This window comes from Cuculus canorus, chromosome 1, assembly GCF_017976375.1.
Source record: "Cuculus canorus isolate bCucCan1 chromosome 1, bCucCan1.pri, whole genome shotgun sequence".
NCBI classification, from domain to species: Eukaryota; Metazoa; Chordata; class Aves; order Cuculiformes; family Cuculidae; genus Cuculus; species Cuculus canorus.
The window spans coordinates 136,102,890-136,122,374 of NC_071401.1; the positions used below are offsets into that span (position 1 = coordinate 136,102,890).

The 19,485-nt window shown below is 39.3% G+C and overlaps 1 protein-coding gene across 1 annotated transcript in view; it reads left to right on the plus strand.

The window, feature by feature from the left end:
* Positions 1-537: 537 nt before the first annotated feature.
* KRAS (KRAS proto-oncogene, GTPase) overlaps positions 538-19,485 on the plus strand; it is a 29,331-nt gene continuing 10,383 nt past the window's right edge. The window contains 8 exon segments of the mRNA XM_054079577.1: positions 538-742; positions 2,443-2,565; positions 8,780-8,833; positions 8,835-8,870; positions 8,873-8,964; positions 11,193-11,257; positions 11,260-11,351; positions 18,240-18,367. Coding sequence (XP_053935552.1) covers positions 2,455-2,565; positions 8,780-8,833; positions 8,835-8,870; positions 8,873-8,964; positions 11,193-11,257; positions 11,260-11,351; positions 18,240-18,367 — 578 coding nt within the window. The 5' untranslated portion in view covers positions 538-742; positions 2,443-2,454.

Here is a 19,485-nt window from a genome sequence, read left to right on the forward strand (position 1 = left end):
TATTATGAACCTCACAACAGCCGATACTCTTGCTAATTTGGAGCTGGCTCCAGCTCTCTGCCTGACCTTGCCTTGGAAATCAGAAGAAGACTCCAAACATAGGGGATCAGAGAAGCAGACACCCCTGTTCAGCACAGATCACACTGAATAGAAGGCGTTATCATCATCAAAGAATGAACCGTGCCTGGAAAAAACACTGCGCTAAAGAAAACGTGCTATCCGAGGGACATTCTAACTTTACAAGAACAGAATTACTGAGATGAAACTTAACTCTAGCTTCAATCAAAACTATTTCACTTTCTGTAACAGCAACTATTTCTTGTATCCTTTATGACCCAGGGGGGAGCCAAGGATGAACCAGGCAGCCGTAACCCCCCCTCCGTGCCTTTGCAGCGATGAGGGAAGGGGGAAACGGCGAGGAAACACTGGGATTGTCACCGATTTCCCTTCCCTCACGCTGCGACAACAAAGCACCGCCTCTCAACCCCGCGGTGCCCGCTAGGGGCAGTCCCTCCTCCTCCTCCTCCTTCCCCTCCTCCCGCCGCGCCGCTTCAGAGGAGGAGGAGGAAGGGGCCGTGGCTACTGAGTACAGAGCGCATCGATCGCGCCCGCCTCTCGGCTCCCTCGGCAGCCCCAGCCCTCGCCCGTCCCCCGCCATTTCAGACCGGGACGGAAAGGAACGCGGAGCGGCGGGCGAGAAGGGGAGGCACCGGCGCGTGCTTCCCTCTGCCCCGCCAGGCAGGTACACGCCTGATCCCACCCTGCCCGCCCTTCCCTTTATTCCCTCACCCCCTTCTTTCTCCCATTTCGAGGTGGGGCGAAGGGAAGCGGCCTGCCCGGGAGCTGTGCATCCCAGCGGGCAGAACCGGGCGGGTGTTTGCGTCCCCACCCGCTGGATTCGCCTTCTCCCGGCGGGAGGGGGCGGTGGGACCGGTGGGCAACGCCCTCCGGGAGCCCCGCGGCTTTGCCGAGCCGCCCTCCCCCCCCTCCCTTCCCTGCCTTTTCCAGCGGGACGCGTCCCTGCCTGTGGCGGGGGGTTGGAATTACATGGTCTTTAAGGTCCCTTCCAACCCGAAGCGCTCTGCGCTTCTACGATTTATGTGTTTGTTTTCCCTCCTCCTCTCCCTTCTCTCTCCCCCACCCCGTGCTGCGGAGAAAGCCGAGGCGCCGGGCTGGAAAGTTTGGGCGGCCGCGGCGCTGGCGGAGGGGACCGGGGCGGGGCGGGCGGCGGCCCCGGGTTGGGGGACCGGGCGGCTCCGCGCTGCGACCGAACGGGGCGGGGTGGGGGTCAGCAGCTCCGCGCTGGGATCGCCCTGGGATGGGAGGGGGATCCGGAGGCTCCGCGCTGGGGACCGACCGAGGAGGGAGGGAAACGGGTGATGCGGTGGCTCCGCGCTGGGATCGCCCAGAGGGGAAGGAGGGGGATCCGGTAGCTCCGCGCTGGGACCGACCGGGATGGGGGGGGTATGCGGTGGCTCCGCGTTGGGATCGCCGGGAGGGAAGGGGAAAGGAGAAGGTTTCAGCAGCTCTGTGTTGGGATCGTCTGGGTGGGGATGGGAGTGGAGGAGAATACAGCAGCTCTGCACTGGAATCGCCCAGGAGAAGGGGTTTGGCGTTGGGCAGGCCCTGCGCTGGGATCGCCTGGATGAGAGGGGGATCCGGCAGCTCCGCGTTGGGATCCGGCCTAGGGGGGAAGGAAGGGGCGGAAATCCAGTGGCTCCGCGCTGGGATCGTCCGGGAGAAGGGGTTGGGATCCGGCAGCTCCCCGTTGGGAACGCCTAAGGGGGGAGGGAGGGGATCGGTGGGTCCGCGCTGGGATCACACCGGCGGAGGGATGGAGGTGGAGCAGAATCCAGCAGATCCGCACTGGAATCGCCTGGGGAAAGGGAGTGGAGGGATCCGGCAGCTCCTCGCTGGGATCGCCTAGGACTTGGGGGGGGGAATCCGGCGGCTCCGCGCTGGGATCTCCCTGGGAAAGCCCGCAGAGGTGGCAGTGGACGCCGTCAGGTGAGGCTGTGCCTGTCCCGCCGCTGCCTCTCGCTCCGAGGGGGGCGGGATCCCGTCTTTGTGCTCCACCCGAGGGGAGATCGGCGTGTCCGGCTTTCCTAAAATTCATGAGTCTGCGCCCAGAGCCAGCGAGGCTTTGAGAGAAAGCACAGAACTAAATCTGTGCCCCGCAAGAAATACTCCTTGACCTTTTCCGGAATTCTGTGTGTCCTTGATTTTCTATCTGTAATCGATGCCTTTCAGTTTAATACCCACACTGTGTTTCCCATCTATAATTTAGTTTGAGAAATAGCATTCCCTCAAAGCTTTTGCCTTGTCTTCCAGGAAAGGAGTTGCTTTCCGGTAATAGTAAAGGAAGGGGATGCTGAATGCAAGCGCAATCCTCGTTGTGGGAGCCTTACCCTTTCTGATTAACATTGGTTTCTTTGTTATCAGGTCTGCTAAAAAATGACAGAGTATAAACTTGTTGTCGTTGGAGCTGGTGGTGTAGGCAAGAGCGCCCTGACAATACAGCTGATTCAGAATCACTTTGTGGATGAATATGACCCTACAATAGAGGTAAACAATTTTCATCTTCTACCTGTTGTGAGAGAGATTATCAGTAATAATGCTAGTCGTTTACTTTTTGAACAGTTACTACAAAACACAGAACAAGGCTTTATGTTAAAAGGCTCAGATGGTCAGCAGTAGACAAGCATTGGAGGCTAAAAACCCTGCAAACCCTGCCACTTCTTCATCTGGCTGTGGAACAACTGTAGTAAAAAAAAAAATAACAGTTTTGATCAGTTGAAGCATGGTGTTAATTGCCGTGTTTTGTTGGAGAGTTTGGATGCCTGTTTTTAGGATCTTGGTGAGAAAGTATTCGAAGTATTCCCCAAACTCACTTGAAAATGCTTAGCGAAACTCTTCATGGCTTTGCATATAATCTCTTAAATGTGGCTTTCCTTTTTGATATCAAGAAGGAAAATTTATAGTTCTGAAATGTTTGCATCAAGTGTCCTCAGCTGCTATCATTAGGATCTGTTTAACATGATGAGAAGCGTGTTCTGGGAATGTTATGGTGAATGAGACAAAAGTTTGGAGCCTGATTTTTTCTTTTTTTTTAAACAGAGGAACATGTTTCTGTACCTAGAAGAAATGTTACAATGCTGTAGTGGATTCTTTGAAATACATGGCACAATTCCTCAAAATCAGAAATTGTAATTAAGCTTTAAAAGTTATGATATTTTAAAGGTTTTTAATGAGCAGGCGAGCTCTGCCTTTTAAATATAAGAAAAATACTAGTGTTGTCTGAAATCTCCTGTGGATCATTGGATTTAATCACCTCAGACCATATAAAAAGAGAAATGATGTTATAATTTACCAAAGAATTTTACATTCCCAGCACTGAAGCTCGGTAACTTATGACTTCGTTTATATGTTTATACAATGAGGCACTTCCAAGCTCACTTGAATGAATTACAAGGGTTTAAAGCTAGGCTTAAAATGGTAACTTGGAAAACGGCTATGTAGTCATTTTCAGGTAGACATAAGGAGCCAGTGCCTTGAGATGGTTTGAAGCTGTCTTACTTCAGCAAAGTACAGGCGAGTTAATGTCTCGCAAATAGAAATGTGTTGGCTTGAGTTTGAGTTTACCTCAGTGTGCCTGCGTGTGTGTCATCTTCTCTTTCTTTGCGTGGCCAGGAAACCTTGTGTGTGCTTGTAGAAGATTTTATGAATAGACCTCATGGAGAGAGGAAGGGTGTTTGACTTATACTATGAGAACAGGTCTTTTCAGTTACTAGGATGTGAAATATTAAACCAAGCAGCAATAAAAAATACACTTTAAAAGACAGAAAACACACAAAGCTCATCGAGAAGAACAAGCCAAAATGGGATTTTACTTTTTCCTGCAGAAGGAACTTTGGAGTAATCCTCATTTGTAATCATCCTGTGTTTCTCAGTTTAGATGTGTGTTTATGCATTACAGAAAGTACTGTGCAGGGTCTATGTTAGAAGTTGTCATACAGAGTCAGAACTGTGCAAACAATTTAGGAACACAAAAAACTTAAATACCAGTATTCATAAATCACTTGAGGGAATTTTTGATAGTGAACAAGCTGAGCATTTTGAGGAATAACAGATACATTTTAATGTAATATAATAAAATGAAAATACAGTTTCCTTATAGAAAGAACCTAAACCCCCAGAACTGTGGCTTTTATTCAGTAGTGTGCAGGGTGACCATAACACTGTGTTGTGATCCAGAATCAGTATGTTCCTCTGAAAGAAAACCTTTAACCTGAATGGATTTCACCAGCTCCACCAATTTGTTGCATGCGCAGTATTGGTCTTCTGTAACTCCTAGAAGTTCTTGACTGTATACCAGTTACCATTTTTTTTGCGTGTGAATTCTGAGACCTTGAGGACTGGAGGTGGTTTTTCCTGCTCATGTGGTACCTTGTTGTGTGCTCACAATTGCCATCATCAGGTAGGTAAGCTTGTAGAGAACAAATAATTCAGTTATATTAGGAGTGGTCTATGATTTGGAGTGGCAGACAGGTTCCAGAGAATTGTAATTGGGTTTAAATGCTTCAGTCCTTTACTGGGTAGACTCCTCATTCAGTTGTGGAGGGTTGCTTGATTGTGCTTCTTTCAGATGCAGTTGTGGTGGTAGGGCTGATCAAAGAACAATAGCTGTAGAGTGTGTTTATGCAGTATGAGGAAATAAGGCTAAAATTGCCTTTAAACTGGTAAAAACTAAACAGTTAAGACAGTTCAGTAATGTTGCTACTTTGTTCTCACTTACTACTGTTTCTTTCATTGCCATATGGCTATTGCCAAAATACTAGTTTTTTTTTTTTCTCAATAAGCTAGATATTTTGGGGTTAGACAGAGAAAAGAGTTCAGTGTTTGTTATCTGTCATGAATTCCATAAATAACACAGTTATTGAATAATTTTGAATCTTTCCTGTGATTAACAAAGTGAAACTCTTTGCTTCCAAAATTCTCATGTTGTGAAGATGTGATGCATTTGAAGAAAGACATACACTGGTTACTTAATCACAAATGTGTTTATGTTAATACTGTTGCTGTTTTTCAGTGGAATAGACTTAATGATTCAACAGATAACTTGTTCGGAAAAAGTAAAGTTTCCTGGCCTGCTTGAGTATTTTTATTTACTTATATATGAGTCTAGCAGATAATGGGAGGCAGAGGGGGAGTTAAAATGAGTGCATGTTTGGTTGGCTACTGTTATTAAATATACGTGCTCTACATGCATTTCACAATTTCATATCTTGTTTGAAGTAGATGTCCAAGCACAGATTTATAGCCAAGCAATTTTAAGTGGTTTTTTTTTTTTTTTTGACTGTGTGAACACGAACCCTTGTAAATCTACGGCTGAAATCACAGCACAGTTGGACTGTTGCCCTCTACTGGTCGAGCTTTGTTAAATATTTATTTGCAAGACTGTGTGATGACATAATTTTAAATGTTTTACTTTATTTTTATTTATTTTTACAGCTTCTGCATGTTTTAGTACTAAATATATGTCACCTTTTAAATGTCCTTAGAGAAAGAACAGCCATCCAAGTTCTCTGTCAGAGGGTTTTCAATTGGATTAGCAAAATCCCTCAGCTGATTTAGGAATACTGATGTTTAAATACTGATATATCTTAGATGACCTGTGCACCTGTGAAACTTCTACCAATATTTGGTAATAATTTAGTCTTAGTGGCTGTGATATTTTAACATTAAAGCACTGGTATAATGGATTTTTACAAAATAATTGTTTCTAACTTATATGGGACTTATTAAGCAGTAGAGGTTTTTTTAGATAAATTCCATATGTAATATATAGCTGAGATTTCATATTGTGTTTTCTTATCAGTGCTTGTGAACAGGTAGAGAATTATTACTCCTTTAGCATAATTCATGCTGATTTTTATGGCTTGTGAAAGGCCAATAAAAGCAGGTTAAATTATTAATGAAATTAAAACTTCTGATATAGATCTGCTGAATCTCTATACTGGGGAGAATTGCAAATTCACATTTAGAATTTAGTACTACTTCAAAATTAACTTCTAGTTTGCATTTTATTTTTACTTAATCGCCTTGAACTGGATGGGCCTTCATTGCATTCATTACAGGAGATCTTCCTGTAGTAGCAGTAAAACTGCTGGATTTTTATGAATTATGAAATTTATAGATCAGAAGATTGGGAGTTTTGTTGTGAAGGGGTGTCTGGCCATTTGGATTCTGCAATTGCATTTTGAAGCAGAAGTGCTGCAGGTACTATAGCCAGTTGTAACTTTTGTTATATCCTACATTCGGTTGTCACAGGACTTCATAATTTTTACTGTATGGGAACACTTAAATGAAACAAATTTTATCTTGGGATGTGTATCACCGGTAGTTGGCCAGAGGAGGGTGGTGGAATCTCAGTAGTCTGAATGTTTAATGTGGTGCTTCAGGTTTCTTTCTACAGTGACAAATGTGATTTCAGATTTGATGTTTGCAGAGGTGGGGAGAAAAAGGCAAAAAAAGCAGAATGTATTATTATTTCAGGAGCTTGGAAGGGAAATCTTAAAGCCTGAAACCTCTCTCCCACGTCTTCCTTTCCTTCCACCTCAATCCCCTTTCGTAGTTAATGACAGAAAGTTCCTCTTCAGAAGTGGGCAAAGCAGTTATAATCTAAAAGTGCTACGCTCCTTCTTGTACCTATGCTGTGCCTTATGCTGGTGCCTCTTTGCTGGCTGCTGCTTAACGCAAGTAGGCATGCTAGAGCCAGGGGTTCATAAAGTGATTTTTTCTTTCTATTAAAAAATTATTTTCTGTGATGAAAATTACTTAAAAGCTTTGTTTAGAGGTCAGTTGAGGGAAATTTCCTTTGAAAGTGCTAAGTATAGAAGGAATAATACAGGCTTTGCAAGAATTGTTTTCATATTTTTAACTAGCAGTCAAATTAGCAAGAAGGAAAATGAAAGCCTTGTAAATATGCCTAGTATAATGCTTAGAAGTTCTACTAGTACTTCACTGTGAAACTGATAAAAAGGTATCATAGGACATGGGGGGATTCTGGCTAGTGAATTTAAGTGAATTGAAATAAATATGCGTCCTTTGAGAGGTTTTTGGTGGCTTTTTTAATCCTTTAAGCAATAATTAGAGTAATTAACCTAATACACATTGGAGTTTGTGTATTTTATCCATATTTTAAATGGCTCATCTATTTCTAAGTTACCTACTTCTCTTCTTAAACACTGAATTCATACTTTCTGTGAAATAAATATTTCCAAAATCACACTGGAAGTAAACTTTTATCTTTAAGGTATACAGTCAATATTGTTTTACCTGATACTGTTAAAGTCATCCAGGCTCAAGATAAATGTGAGATTACAGAGTTTATTTAGTTTAAGATATTCCTTCTCTGCAGTCATCTCCTGCATGTATTTTAGCATCATGAATGGGAGAAAATGAGTCCTTTGTAAAAATACAAATAGATAGAAAGTGCACAGGAGTAGTGTACTGTGCCTACAATGGATACAGAGGAAGGAAGGTCATGCTGAATTCATTCTGAAGTTGGCCAGAATTGCAACTCAAATTCTTTAATTCCTTTCCCAGTCACCTAGGTTTACTTCTGTTAGTGGTTAAACAGAAACAATAGCAGTGTTGTGTTAATCTCTAGCTAAAGGATCTGAAAGGTAATACCAAAATTTTGTGTTTATACCTTTTCATTGTTACAAGTACTGTTTACTGATAGTAATTCATGGCACTGCTTAAAGACCTATATTTAAAACTTATTGACATGGTTTCTGTAAACATGTATATATTCAATATAAAAAGAGTTATTGGAAAAGTAATGCTTATATTCTTACTGGTGAAGCTATGTTCTCCTAGAAGCCTTGCACCAAAAAGAGCTGTAAATAGGCATTAATATCTAGTTTCTTGGGACTTAGTACAGATTTTAGCCACTTGACTCAGTGACCTGAAAACTTTTGAATTGATAGCATTGAAATAATTGTTTTCCAACATCTCTGTGAACCAACCTTCTGTCAGGGCTTCTACATAACTCTTGTGTCAGTCTGTGATGGCTAAAAAGCTTGAACTTAAAATGTATAAACTCAACTTTGATAACTTAATAACAAGTATCATTATATGCACCTGCTTAGGGATACAAAACACATCTCCTGTCCCAACACTGAAGGCTTTTTGTACTTCATCTCCTTTTCAGTGGCATAGATTTTTGGAGTTGTCTTACTTGTGAACTCTTTCTGGTTTATTGTCTTGTACATTGCTGTGGCACAACACTTTCATAAACATCCACAGAATGAAGGTAGAATTTTACTTTAAAAAAAGAAAATTGGTAAATTGAATAAGCTTAAACAAAGTAAAACCTTTTAAAATCAGGATTGCAAGTTTCTTCAATTATCACAGAAAAAAGGGGAGATGCTTTTGATCTGGATCCAGTATCTACTTTTTGTCCTTTTGTGAAAAATAAGTGCTGTCCTTTTTCTGTGTCCTTTCCTACGTAGTGTTACTTAGTGATAGTTGAGAATACAGCTAAGAACACGTCCTTCCAGTGCTCTTTCCATTTCAACATTATAAACATGTAAATAGGAGTGGCTGTTTTCGTACTGTCACTTGCCCATCTGCAAAGTTGGATTTTAACCCTTTAAGTGTTTTCAGTCATGCTGGAATACTAGTAAACAACTTGAATATCTCCTGTGTTATAGGTGTTCGAAATCCGACTTGTTTTCCTTTAACCAAGATTATGTTTTTTTTCTTTTCTTAGGATTCCTACAGGAAGCAAGTAGTAATCGATGGAGAAACCTGTCTGTTGGATATTCCTTGATACAGCAGGTCAAGAAGAATACAGTGCACAATATCGAGGGACCAGTATATGAGAACAGGGGAAGGCTTCCTGTGTGTATTTGCTATAAACAATACAAAGTCTTTTGAAGATATTCACCATTATAGGTGTGTATACTGAAAGATAATTGACTAACACTTATACTGGGAATAGGTTGCTGCCTGGTACACTAGATAAATAGAATGATCTCTTCTGAAATAGCATCTAAGGGAAATTTGCAAATTAGCAATATTGCAACTTTATTTGTGCATTTGTAGGTCTGTAATTTTGTGTAATCTGAAAATACTGCTGCCTGTTAACGCAAGTTAGGCAGGTAGAGTATCTGGAAGCTCTGTTATGGAGCTAATGTTGACCTAGTATTCCAGCCTGTTCATCATGAAGACTTGTCTAAACTCATTCCATAAACAAAATTGTTTATTAAGATTGGAAAAGCTTATGCAATTGAAATTCTACAGACAATAATAGTCACTTTTTAGCTTTTCATTCTGGGCATGGAGGGGAAATACCTGTGGAGTGTTACTAGAAGAATGACATGCGAGTTCTTATGCCTGAGGCGGACAGACACACACAGACTCTGAGCTCCAGGTTGACTGCTAAAAGACAATCTGCTGTTAGTTTCCTCTTGCATTTTTGTTGGTTTTTCTTTTTTTAGTAATTAGTTAAAATTTTCAACTCATGCTTTTTTGTTAGCTACGCTAATCCAGAAACTAGAAGCATCTCTGGTGATTACCATATCAGATAATTTATAAGTTAGTAGCTTACTGTTACGTTGAATTCTCCATGGGTTTTCTGTTAGAAGGCAATGCAAATCCCACCAAAGGTCTTGGAGTTAGCAGCATCCATTTAAGATTAGTCCCAAAACACTATAATGTTAAGTTATTCGTACTTAAGCATTTATAATGCTGTCAGATCTTACGTGGCTGTATGGTGGAGTGTTTTGCTATTAGTATCTATCACCCACTAACCTAGCCTATACTGGTAAGCTGAAGTTGCATATTTCTGTTACAAATAGAAGGTAACAGTTCCTCATTTAAGGTGGGATACTGTGACAGTTCAAGTTAATCAAAATCAGTAGGTGCTACTGCCCTGATCACATAGTTTCATTTTCTCTGTGTGCTAGCAAGTCACCTCATCTGATTGTGTCCTGTGCGGGTGTGAGTAGCTTAAACAGGTAGATGCCTACCTACAGAAATAGATTACTGCTGGCTTATCTCCCTGGAGCAGCTGTGGGATCAGGGGAGCACTGTTGCAAATGAGAGGGGTAGAATTGCTTCACGCTAACCCAGGGAGAGATCAATATTGAGAATGTGGACACTTTTTTTTCAGGACTGTTTCTTTTTTATGTTTAAATTGAGCTAGCCAGCCTTTGTATAAATTTCATTATATATAGAATGTTCTAATTGAATCTATTGGTACTGGTGGCTTAAAAAAAATAATGAAACAGTTAAGAGCGCCAGCAGGGATGACAAATCAAAAAAATCGTATATTGCTCTTGAAAAACTGTTAAACTTCTCATTATTATCTAACCAGATTTATTACAAATGGTTTCCTCTGGTTGTAGAGAAGGAGGGAAAAAGGGAAGTAGATGTTGGATGTGTGGGGGAAGAAGGAGTGTAGAGATTTTTATGTGTAAGTGGTGTTTTTTTTTAAAGAGAGAGGTGCAGTGTTGCATAGGAAGACCTTCCAGTGTATTTCAAAGAATGTTGGGTAGTTGAATGCTGGCATTTCTACTGTGCTTTCACATATCTGTGGATGACCTTGCAGACCGAAGCTGAAGGCTCATAAGTAAATAACTGAAAACAGATAATATAGAGGAACATACTGCTAGATTATTGGGAGGCAAAAGTAATGAAATTATTGTTGAGATTATTGACAAGAACATCTAACGGGTATCAAGATGCTTTCTAACTAGTGTTTGAAAAGGGCTGGTTTTGTGGAATTTCTCTTTTAAGTGGTCTTCAATGTTTAAACCCTGTGTCTAACCGCAGATGGAATGCTGTCTTTAATTAAAAAAAACATGAATACACCACACACATACACACCAAAACCAAAACTCAGACAACGGGCATAACTCTTTTGACAGTGTTTTACTTTGGCAAATGAATATTGAGTGCTGAGTATGAAAGAAAAGTAGGAAGTTCTATACTAGAGCTTGTTAGGCTTGTTCTGGCCTTAGCTATTAACATTTCATAGTGACAGGATTGGTCCATCATAAAGAACTGATGGTAGGAATACGGGTAGTATTTTTTTTGTTTTAAATCTACCATCGTAAATGAATAATATTAATGCATATGTGTAACTATTAATACAATCTGTCTTTTTTTTTTTTTTTTAGGGAACAAATAAAGAGAGTTAAAGACTCTGAAGATGTCCCAATGGTGCTAGTAGGAAACAAATGTGATTGCCTTCACAGAACGTAGATACAAAACAAGCTCAGGATTTAGCAAGAAGTTATGGAATTCCTTTCATTGAAACATCAGCAAAAACAAGACAGGTTAAAGCTCAAAATTTAACAGATACAAATGCAGAACTCTCATCTGAATTATTATAATGTTAATTATTCTAGGCATTGACAATTACTTGGTCATATCAAGATACATTTCTCCACAGTAGAAATTCTTGTGGTGTCTCTTCTTTCTGTTGACTTACTGACAAATGGTAATTGTTTTATTAATGAGTGATTTGCTTCAGTTGCGCAAACTCAAAGAATGAGACCTGGCTTGCTTATTAGCTCTTCACTGCTGAGAGACGGGATGCAAGCATTCTTAATATTAGTCGTAGGTTTTGAATAGTAATACAAAAGCACCTAACTTAGAGGTGGAGATGCTTTTTTCCAGTGCGGCAAGAGGATTAACAGGCAGACTAATTAGTTTACTCACTTTTAAGTCTTTTCATTAATAACAAAGGAATTTTTCTTTGAGGCATTGATTCAGCGTTAGTGGGATGCTTGATATACTTTTTTATAGCAAAGCAATTGACCATAAGTTTCTTTTGAAATTACTGGATTAATTGCTTGGGTAAACTGATACTCTCCTAAGACTTCAGAGTTCACTGTTGGTTTATTGTACCCCACTGCTATAGGTGAAGGAGGCAGCCATTAGGGTTCCTTCAGTGCTTCTCTCAGGGTTTGCTAGGACAAAGGCGCACAGTGTGGGACAAAGGCACACAGAGTGGTACATCCATCCATTCAGGAAAAGATAAGCTGTGTAGACACAGATGAAACTACTTCTGTACTTCTGGAAGAAAGCAGTCTCCTTTAAAAGTGCATATTTATGTTTTTTCTTTTAAGAGTAAAGACTCGCTATTAGTACAACCTAGATCAGACCTGAATGGCTGAATCTACTGTCTGCATAATCAGAGGTGTTATGTGCAAGTTATGTATCGGGAATTGGGTGTAGCAGCAGGCGGGAAATAAGAGCAGAATACTGCAGTTTGAGTATCTGTTCAATGTAATTCCTATATAATTCAGCTGCATCACTTGGCAGAATTTCCTCGTAGACGGTATGTATGTTATTTTTGGATAGAAGAAATCAATATTTTATTAGTGTAAATTTGCTACACGTGTCTGAGTTTCTGACAAGTTGAAATCAGGACTAATCAGGAGAACTTTACAGAGAAATCAAAGGAAAGCTAACTTTTGGCATTAGAGTCAATCTCTGTTAGGTAGACTTAAAAAAGCAGAAGTACGCACCATTAATGGCTGAGAATAAATTAGGGCACAAAAGTGTTCTGAAGAATGTGGCATGTAAGTGGGCTGAATAATTACCGTGTTCTTGTTCAGAGGGTCCTGCATTAGTGCTTGTCATTGAGATGTTAGGATAAAAAAGGAAGAACTCTGAAATTATGTTTGAGGTTTGAAATAATAGAAGTTCTCTACTAACATTGCAATTGTACTTTGTTCAGCCTGTTTTATAGAGCATCATAAAGGCTTCTTTGAGAAAATATTCCTTTTGCATAGCCACTTTAATAAAAGTAGGTTGATATGACAGTGCATTTTTTCCAAGATTTCTTCTCCCCATCCCACCTGCAGTTTACTCCTGTGAGCAGCCCCACCATGCCTACCTGATACAAAACTGCATGCTCAAAAATCACCACCCCTGTTCAGTTTTATAATCTTTGTTTACATGAAGTAGTATCTGCTTTTTTATTTTCCAGACTTAAGAGATCAGCTGGAGGTTTATACTTGTTTCAGACGACAATAGATCAGTCATGTATGAACTGTCATTCTAGAATTTGACTACTGTGACTTTATAGTTCCAGAGGAGCCAACTGAAATGTTACAGAAGGGATTTGACTGTTGACTTTTGTTTTTCAAAGATGAGCTCTACACCCTCTACAGATAAGGAGTCCCTAAAGATGTTTCATATATTTTTAAATAAAGATATCCAATAGATTCGTTGATGAGAATGTTACCTTCTGAAAGTTGGAAACACTAGAGCTAATGGTATGCTGATTCTTTCACCAGTGCTGTTAATATAACATGTTGTGTTACAAAACTGCTTCTCAGATGCTGTGTTAATATAGATATTTTTGAGAGAAGACCAAAAGGGAATTTGAGAGGAAGAGCCTGATCTTTATTACAGCAAGATCAGTCTAAATATTCATGTATGTGTTTGTATATATAATGTGTGTAGTACATATGCTAGATGACTATAGATAATGATTGTCCAGTGTCATATATTAAAAATATGTGCATAATATATACACACAACACTGTGCGCATACACATTAGATATGTACACACGCCCTCCCATGTCTCCAAATATAAGTGTCTTAACTGGAGTCTTCAAAACAATTTTAATGAGCTGCGTGTAGCCCATGGGGCTGTATTTTTATTGGGCCAGAATATTCAGTACCTTGGCATAAAATAATAAATATGAACCTGTTCGTCTCTCACTGGTTAAATGGAGAACTTCCAAGTATGAACAAATGTAGCTGGTGATCTGGTAACTTCTGGAGTCAGTAGAAAGTCTGGCAGTGAATACTTAGAAGTAGGAACTGTCTTTTCCTTTCCTGCGTATATCTCCCACCACACTGAAACGTCAGCACTATTGCTGTGTTGAAGGGGCCCTCCCCATCTTCTTGCTTCAGCCCTTTTGTGTGCCCCACTTCTGCTGGAGTTCAGGGAGAATCAGGCTTCTGGGGAAGGAAATGGGGGAGATGGAAGTGGAAAGCAGTTGTCCCTGTAGTCTGTTTTGATTGCCAAGACACTTTTTAAAAATGGTGGTACTGTGTGCTCATGCAGAATGGTCTTGCAGTTCCAGCTAAGTCAGTTTTTAAGATTTACAAAAATTCATAGACAAAGTCAAAAATAGGAAAGAGAGGAACAACTGAAATGAAGTGCAGAAATAACGTTTTTTTGAAAAAGTTAGTGTATTTTATTTGGTTCTGACTGGCAATAAAGATGTAAACATTAACTTACTACAAAAATGTCGTGTTTTAAGCCAAATCCCTGTGTGGCTTGCCATACAAATCATTGAGTTAATCACTGAAGCATTCACTTACTGAACCTTACAACTTGGGTATAAGGCTGTATAGATTATTTTTTTTTTTTAATTAGACCGCTGACTGAGATGAAGATAATGTAATTTATGAGAAATAGTGATAGTTTTGTTTCTAACTTTAAATGTGTCAGTACTGGTGGTTTTGTAAGGCATGTTGCATCACTTAGACTCATCCTTTCACAATTCATTGCAGAAGGGTGTGAGTTTCCTAGGTTTATTTTGATAGCTGTGTTTGCTTTTCTTTGTTTGACATAAGCTTTAAATTAAAATTCTTCCACGTGAGCATATAGCTCCCAGTACTATCAGGACTATCAATGAGAGTTGAGAGGCAAGCTTGATCTATCCCCATCAAAGCTAGATCATGTATTCTTTACCGGGCTTCCATTTGCCTGCCAATTATGCAAGGAAAAGCTGTAAGGCTGTACCCCAAATGCAGATTCGCTGTAGGATTTTGTTTTCCTTGGAAAATTTCTATTGTCCTGCTAGTATTGAATTCAAAGCAAAAGCAGTTATATGGGCATTATTGTAAGCATAATAGATTCCCCAAAGCATTAAATCTCATTGTTGAGAATGTATACTTAAATGCACTTTTGAAGTGTTGAATGAAGAAGTTGACTAATATCACAAGGATGCTGCTAAATAAGCATTATAGTTACTTCACCTGCCCGATGTACAATAGGTTGGGCCTCAAACTTGTGATGAAACTCAGTTGAGAACCTATGCCTGGTCTGATGAAGTAATCTGTAAATACTGCACTGATTACTTCATTCCTACATCTCGGTTAAGATTCATGAATAACTGATAACTTAGTTTGCTTGAACCAACTTGCCTTTGTTTTTTAGGGATTTACCGGATCAGTTTAATGATACTGTATGTGTTCCATTCTTAATGTAGTTCATGTGTACAGGTTTCATTTTAAAACTTTGCTTGTGCAGGTTTAGAACTGTCAGACTTCACTATGTGGGTTGGAGTTTGTTTTTCTACTCTTGTTTATTGTAAGGTAAACTTTATTCTAGTATGACTCCTGGTATGCTAAGCGGTAATAGATATGCCTTAATGGTAGGTAACAGTAGGTGCAGCAGATAAAAAAAAGGGTGCTGTGGGCGACAGGGGGGTGAAAGTCAGGTAGGAAGAGAGCTGTAATTCTGGCACTTCCTGACTTTGGACTGATTAACTTTGTAATTTTAATGATTTTGTGCAGTACTTAATATGAATTTACTGATGTATGTCTGGTATTTAACCATCATAAGATAACGTGATCAGCTTAATTCCTCTCCCTCCCCAAACTAGTGGAGGTTCTACATCTGCATGAGTTATGGTTTACTGTTTCCAACAGTCCTTTGAGACGCAGCTGTTTTAGAGACAGCAGAAGATTTAGCCTTAGCCTATAAGCTAAATGTTACGCAAGCTAGATGAAATATGTAGGTTTATGTATTCTCTAGTGTTGGCTAAGATGACTCTGCCCCTACAAAGTTTTATGTTGGGAGTGCTTTTGTGCAAGTGATTAGCATTATTTTTGCTCATGTCCTCATGAATAACTTTGATTTTATTTGTCTAGCAGTTGGTTTTAGGAGACCAACTCTGATAAAATGTATAAAGGTGGACACAGAACACTCGATGTCAATTTTCATTGGTTTCCTTTTAAGTGCTATTTGCAGAAGCAGAACGTGAAAATTCACATTTGTACTTTGGCATGTATTTGAAATAGTATTTCTTTGCACAGTCACAGTTTAAATTGAATATTTGGCTGTCTCCTAGGAATGAGAAGCATCTTGAAAAGATTGCCCCAGGGTCATGGGTTCTTTGGGCTATTTAAGTAAATAGTTTATATTTTGAAATTATTTATCTGCCAAGGGATGTTTTTGCTTCCAGTTCTGACAGCTAACGGAACTGGTTGATCATACTTTGGATATATGGTCCATGCTCATTTAAGGAAAAAAATACTGAGGAAACTTTAAAAAAAAAAAAAGTATTAAAATGACTTCTTAACCTTACAAGACTGGCACCCATCTTTTTAAAATGTCACCTTGTGCTAATGAAATTAGCAAATGCATCTCTGTACAGATTTTCTTTCAGAATAAGTTCTTTCAACAGGATTCATAAGACTGTTCTTGGTGGTGGCAGTAGTAGCAATTTCTTTTCTTACCCTGTGTCTCTCCCTCTCTCTGCATTGCTAAAGCAAATTACAGCTCATATTGGTGATGGGAAAACTGAATAATCAGATTACAATTCAAGTGATGTGAAAGCTCCATAATCAAATTTTGTATTTCTACTGCAACACAGTAGATTTGCAAAAAAGTTGATTCTTGTGGTTTGGCACATAGCAGCTGATCAATGTTTGCTGTTTCTTCTTCAGGAATAAATTTCCATTCCTTCCAGAAAAAAACGAAAGTATGAGCTTTACTTGGGTTTTGCTGTTTTTTAATGGCTTTCTTTAAATTTTGCAGACTCTCAGACTTTCAATGTAAGATACTCATCAATACTTCACTACATCCTAACAGGGCACATTATATATAAACAGAGAAATATAATCCAAGAAATAAATCCAATTCATTTAATCTTTAGATTCAAGAGGCTGGAGTATAGAAGAATTAAATAAGCAGCAGTGTGTTAACAATGAGTCTTCAAAGTCATGACCTATGGCAAAGTTTGTGCAAAATGACCCCATAACTGTGGCAGTAAATGTTAGCTATTTTTGTTATTAGGTGCATAATATGAAGGTGGGTTGGAGAGGTAATTCATGGAAAATCTGCCAAATAAAAGCCTAGATTGTGCACTTGGGTAGTAATAAATTTTTGGTGCTTAATTGGTTGTCCTGTTTTCCATGATCATCAGTCTATTCTGTTTTTATTTTCAAATAATGAGTTTGTACTGAATTAACAACCCTGTGGATGTGACTGAGTAGGCAAGTAATGAGATTGACAGTAAGGCAGAGGGGTTGCTCTCTTTAAAAGCTGCAACTATGCGTTTTGCATCTTTCTATAACAAGAGCATCCTCTTGAAGCAAGCTCTTAAATGTAATAACTGTACTTGTTACTTTTTTCTACCTGGAAGAATTAACTTCTACTAATTACAATAAGTAATTCCTTTTGAAAGTTATTCTGAAACAGAATATACCTTAAGGTGCTTTGTCAAAGCACTTTGCTATGTGAATTTTTCCTGAATTTAATAGAATAGTGCTTGCTTTTTAAAGTAGTAGCTTTAAAAACAGTATTGCCAAGAATTTAGTATTCTTAGAAGACTTTTATTTATTTATAAACTCTTAGGAAATTATCTGGTTAGACTTCTTTTGTACTTCCTTACCTTATTCCACAGATTTTTTTGCAAAGAAAGCACAACTTCTTCTAATAAAGAACAGAATATAAACGGGCTTCTTTTTTGCCTGCCCAAACAGTAACAATTTCTCACTTAGGCTAAGAAGTGAAAATAGGTATGTATTTATAATACCCTCCAGTCCTCCAGTTACCAATCTAATAAAGTTTTTGTGCCTGCTAAATACCCACAGAATGTGTGAAAAGTTTCAGTAACACAAGTGGTATTTCAGCATAGTTTGCAATGGAAAAAAAGAATTTTTATTTCTTGTCCAAATGTTACCTTGCACAGAAAAAAAGGAGAGCTTGAAGCATAGTTATTCAAATAATTGCGTGAGCAATTAAATTCTTGAAGTGTTTTCCTTTGCCTGCATTAAAAGTATTTATCAAGCAGCAAATGTGCAAGCCCAGCATTTTAAATACATAAATGGAGATCCATATAATTCTCTCAAAGTAAAGCTCTTAATTTCAGTGGTTTTGTGGTTTTTTTTCCCCTGCCATGGGTTGTCCCAATATATCACGATTGTTAATGAAGGAGTTCTTAAGGAGTTGTGTTTTACAATGCAGAGAGTGGAGGATGCTTTTTATACATTGGTGCGAGAGATTCGACAGTACAGAGTGAAAAAAAAGCAGCAAAGAAGACCAAAGACTCCAGGGTGCGTGAAAATTAAAAAATGCCTATGTAATGTAACAGGGTAAGTGTTGTAATGTAACAGGGTAGTTTTACAAATCACTTGCCAATGAAATGATTGACAGTGCCTTGAAAATCAGACATATATATGGTTAATTGATGACATAATCTATAATGTAAACCAATCGGGTTTCAGTGTAGTAGTCCTGAATAACATTTGTGGCAAATACCCAAGTTCTATGGATTTGCTTTGTTTCATGGCTTTTGATAAACAAATTAACAGAATTCTTTCTGCAATCACCGTCCTTGAAACGGAGACCTAGTTTTGCATGTGAAGAAATTAAGATGAAAAAGTTTTTTCAGAGATTGAATTGCAGTTACTACTGAAGCAAGTATTGATTGGACCTTCAGGCTGAGGAGCTGGGAGGACAGGATTGTCATATTTGTAGTCCTCCTCAGATTAGGAGGTCCCTAATCCAGCAAAGCAGTATCTGTCTAGCAGATAACATACAGGATTTCTTAATTCTCAAGCCCTTCCTTATGCCATAACCTTTCCCCCTTGTTTTCCCTGAGCTTAAAAAAAATTGAGTCATCATTTACTGAAATGCATTAGCTTTCTTTTTGGTCAACTGTAATGCCATGGCTGATCCAGATTTGGACAAAATGGTAAGGTTTAAGTTTTTTGAGGGCTTTGACAAAGTGGAGGCAGAAGCAACAGTGAAGTGGTACTGGAGAGAAGAAAACAAAACCCTACAACACCACCGCCTCACCCCCACAAAAAACCCAAACCCCAACAACAACAGAAGAGAATAGACTAATTGTTACAAAATCAGGGTTTGGTTTTTTTCAGTAACACTCCTGTAAGAAAAAGGGGAGAAGGAGAGGGAAGAGGAAACTATGATCCGGACGTGCTAGGTCTACATCACTTCCAGTGCTTTTTGAAGAAACCATCAGAATAGCTCCTTGCATGTCATAGAATCATTAGGTTGGAAAAGACCTTTGAGATCATGAAGTCCAACCATACCTGTCCACTACTAAACCGTATTCCTGAGCAATTAATCTACCCATCTTTTAAATACCTCCATAGATGGGTATTTACCATCTCCCTTGGCAGCCTCTGCCAGTGCCCAGTAAGCCTTTGATGAAGAAACTTTTCCTGATGTCTAATCTGAACCTTCCCTG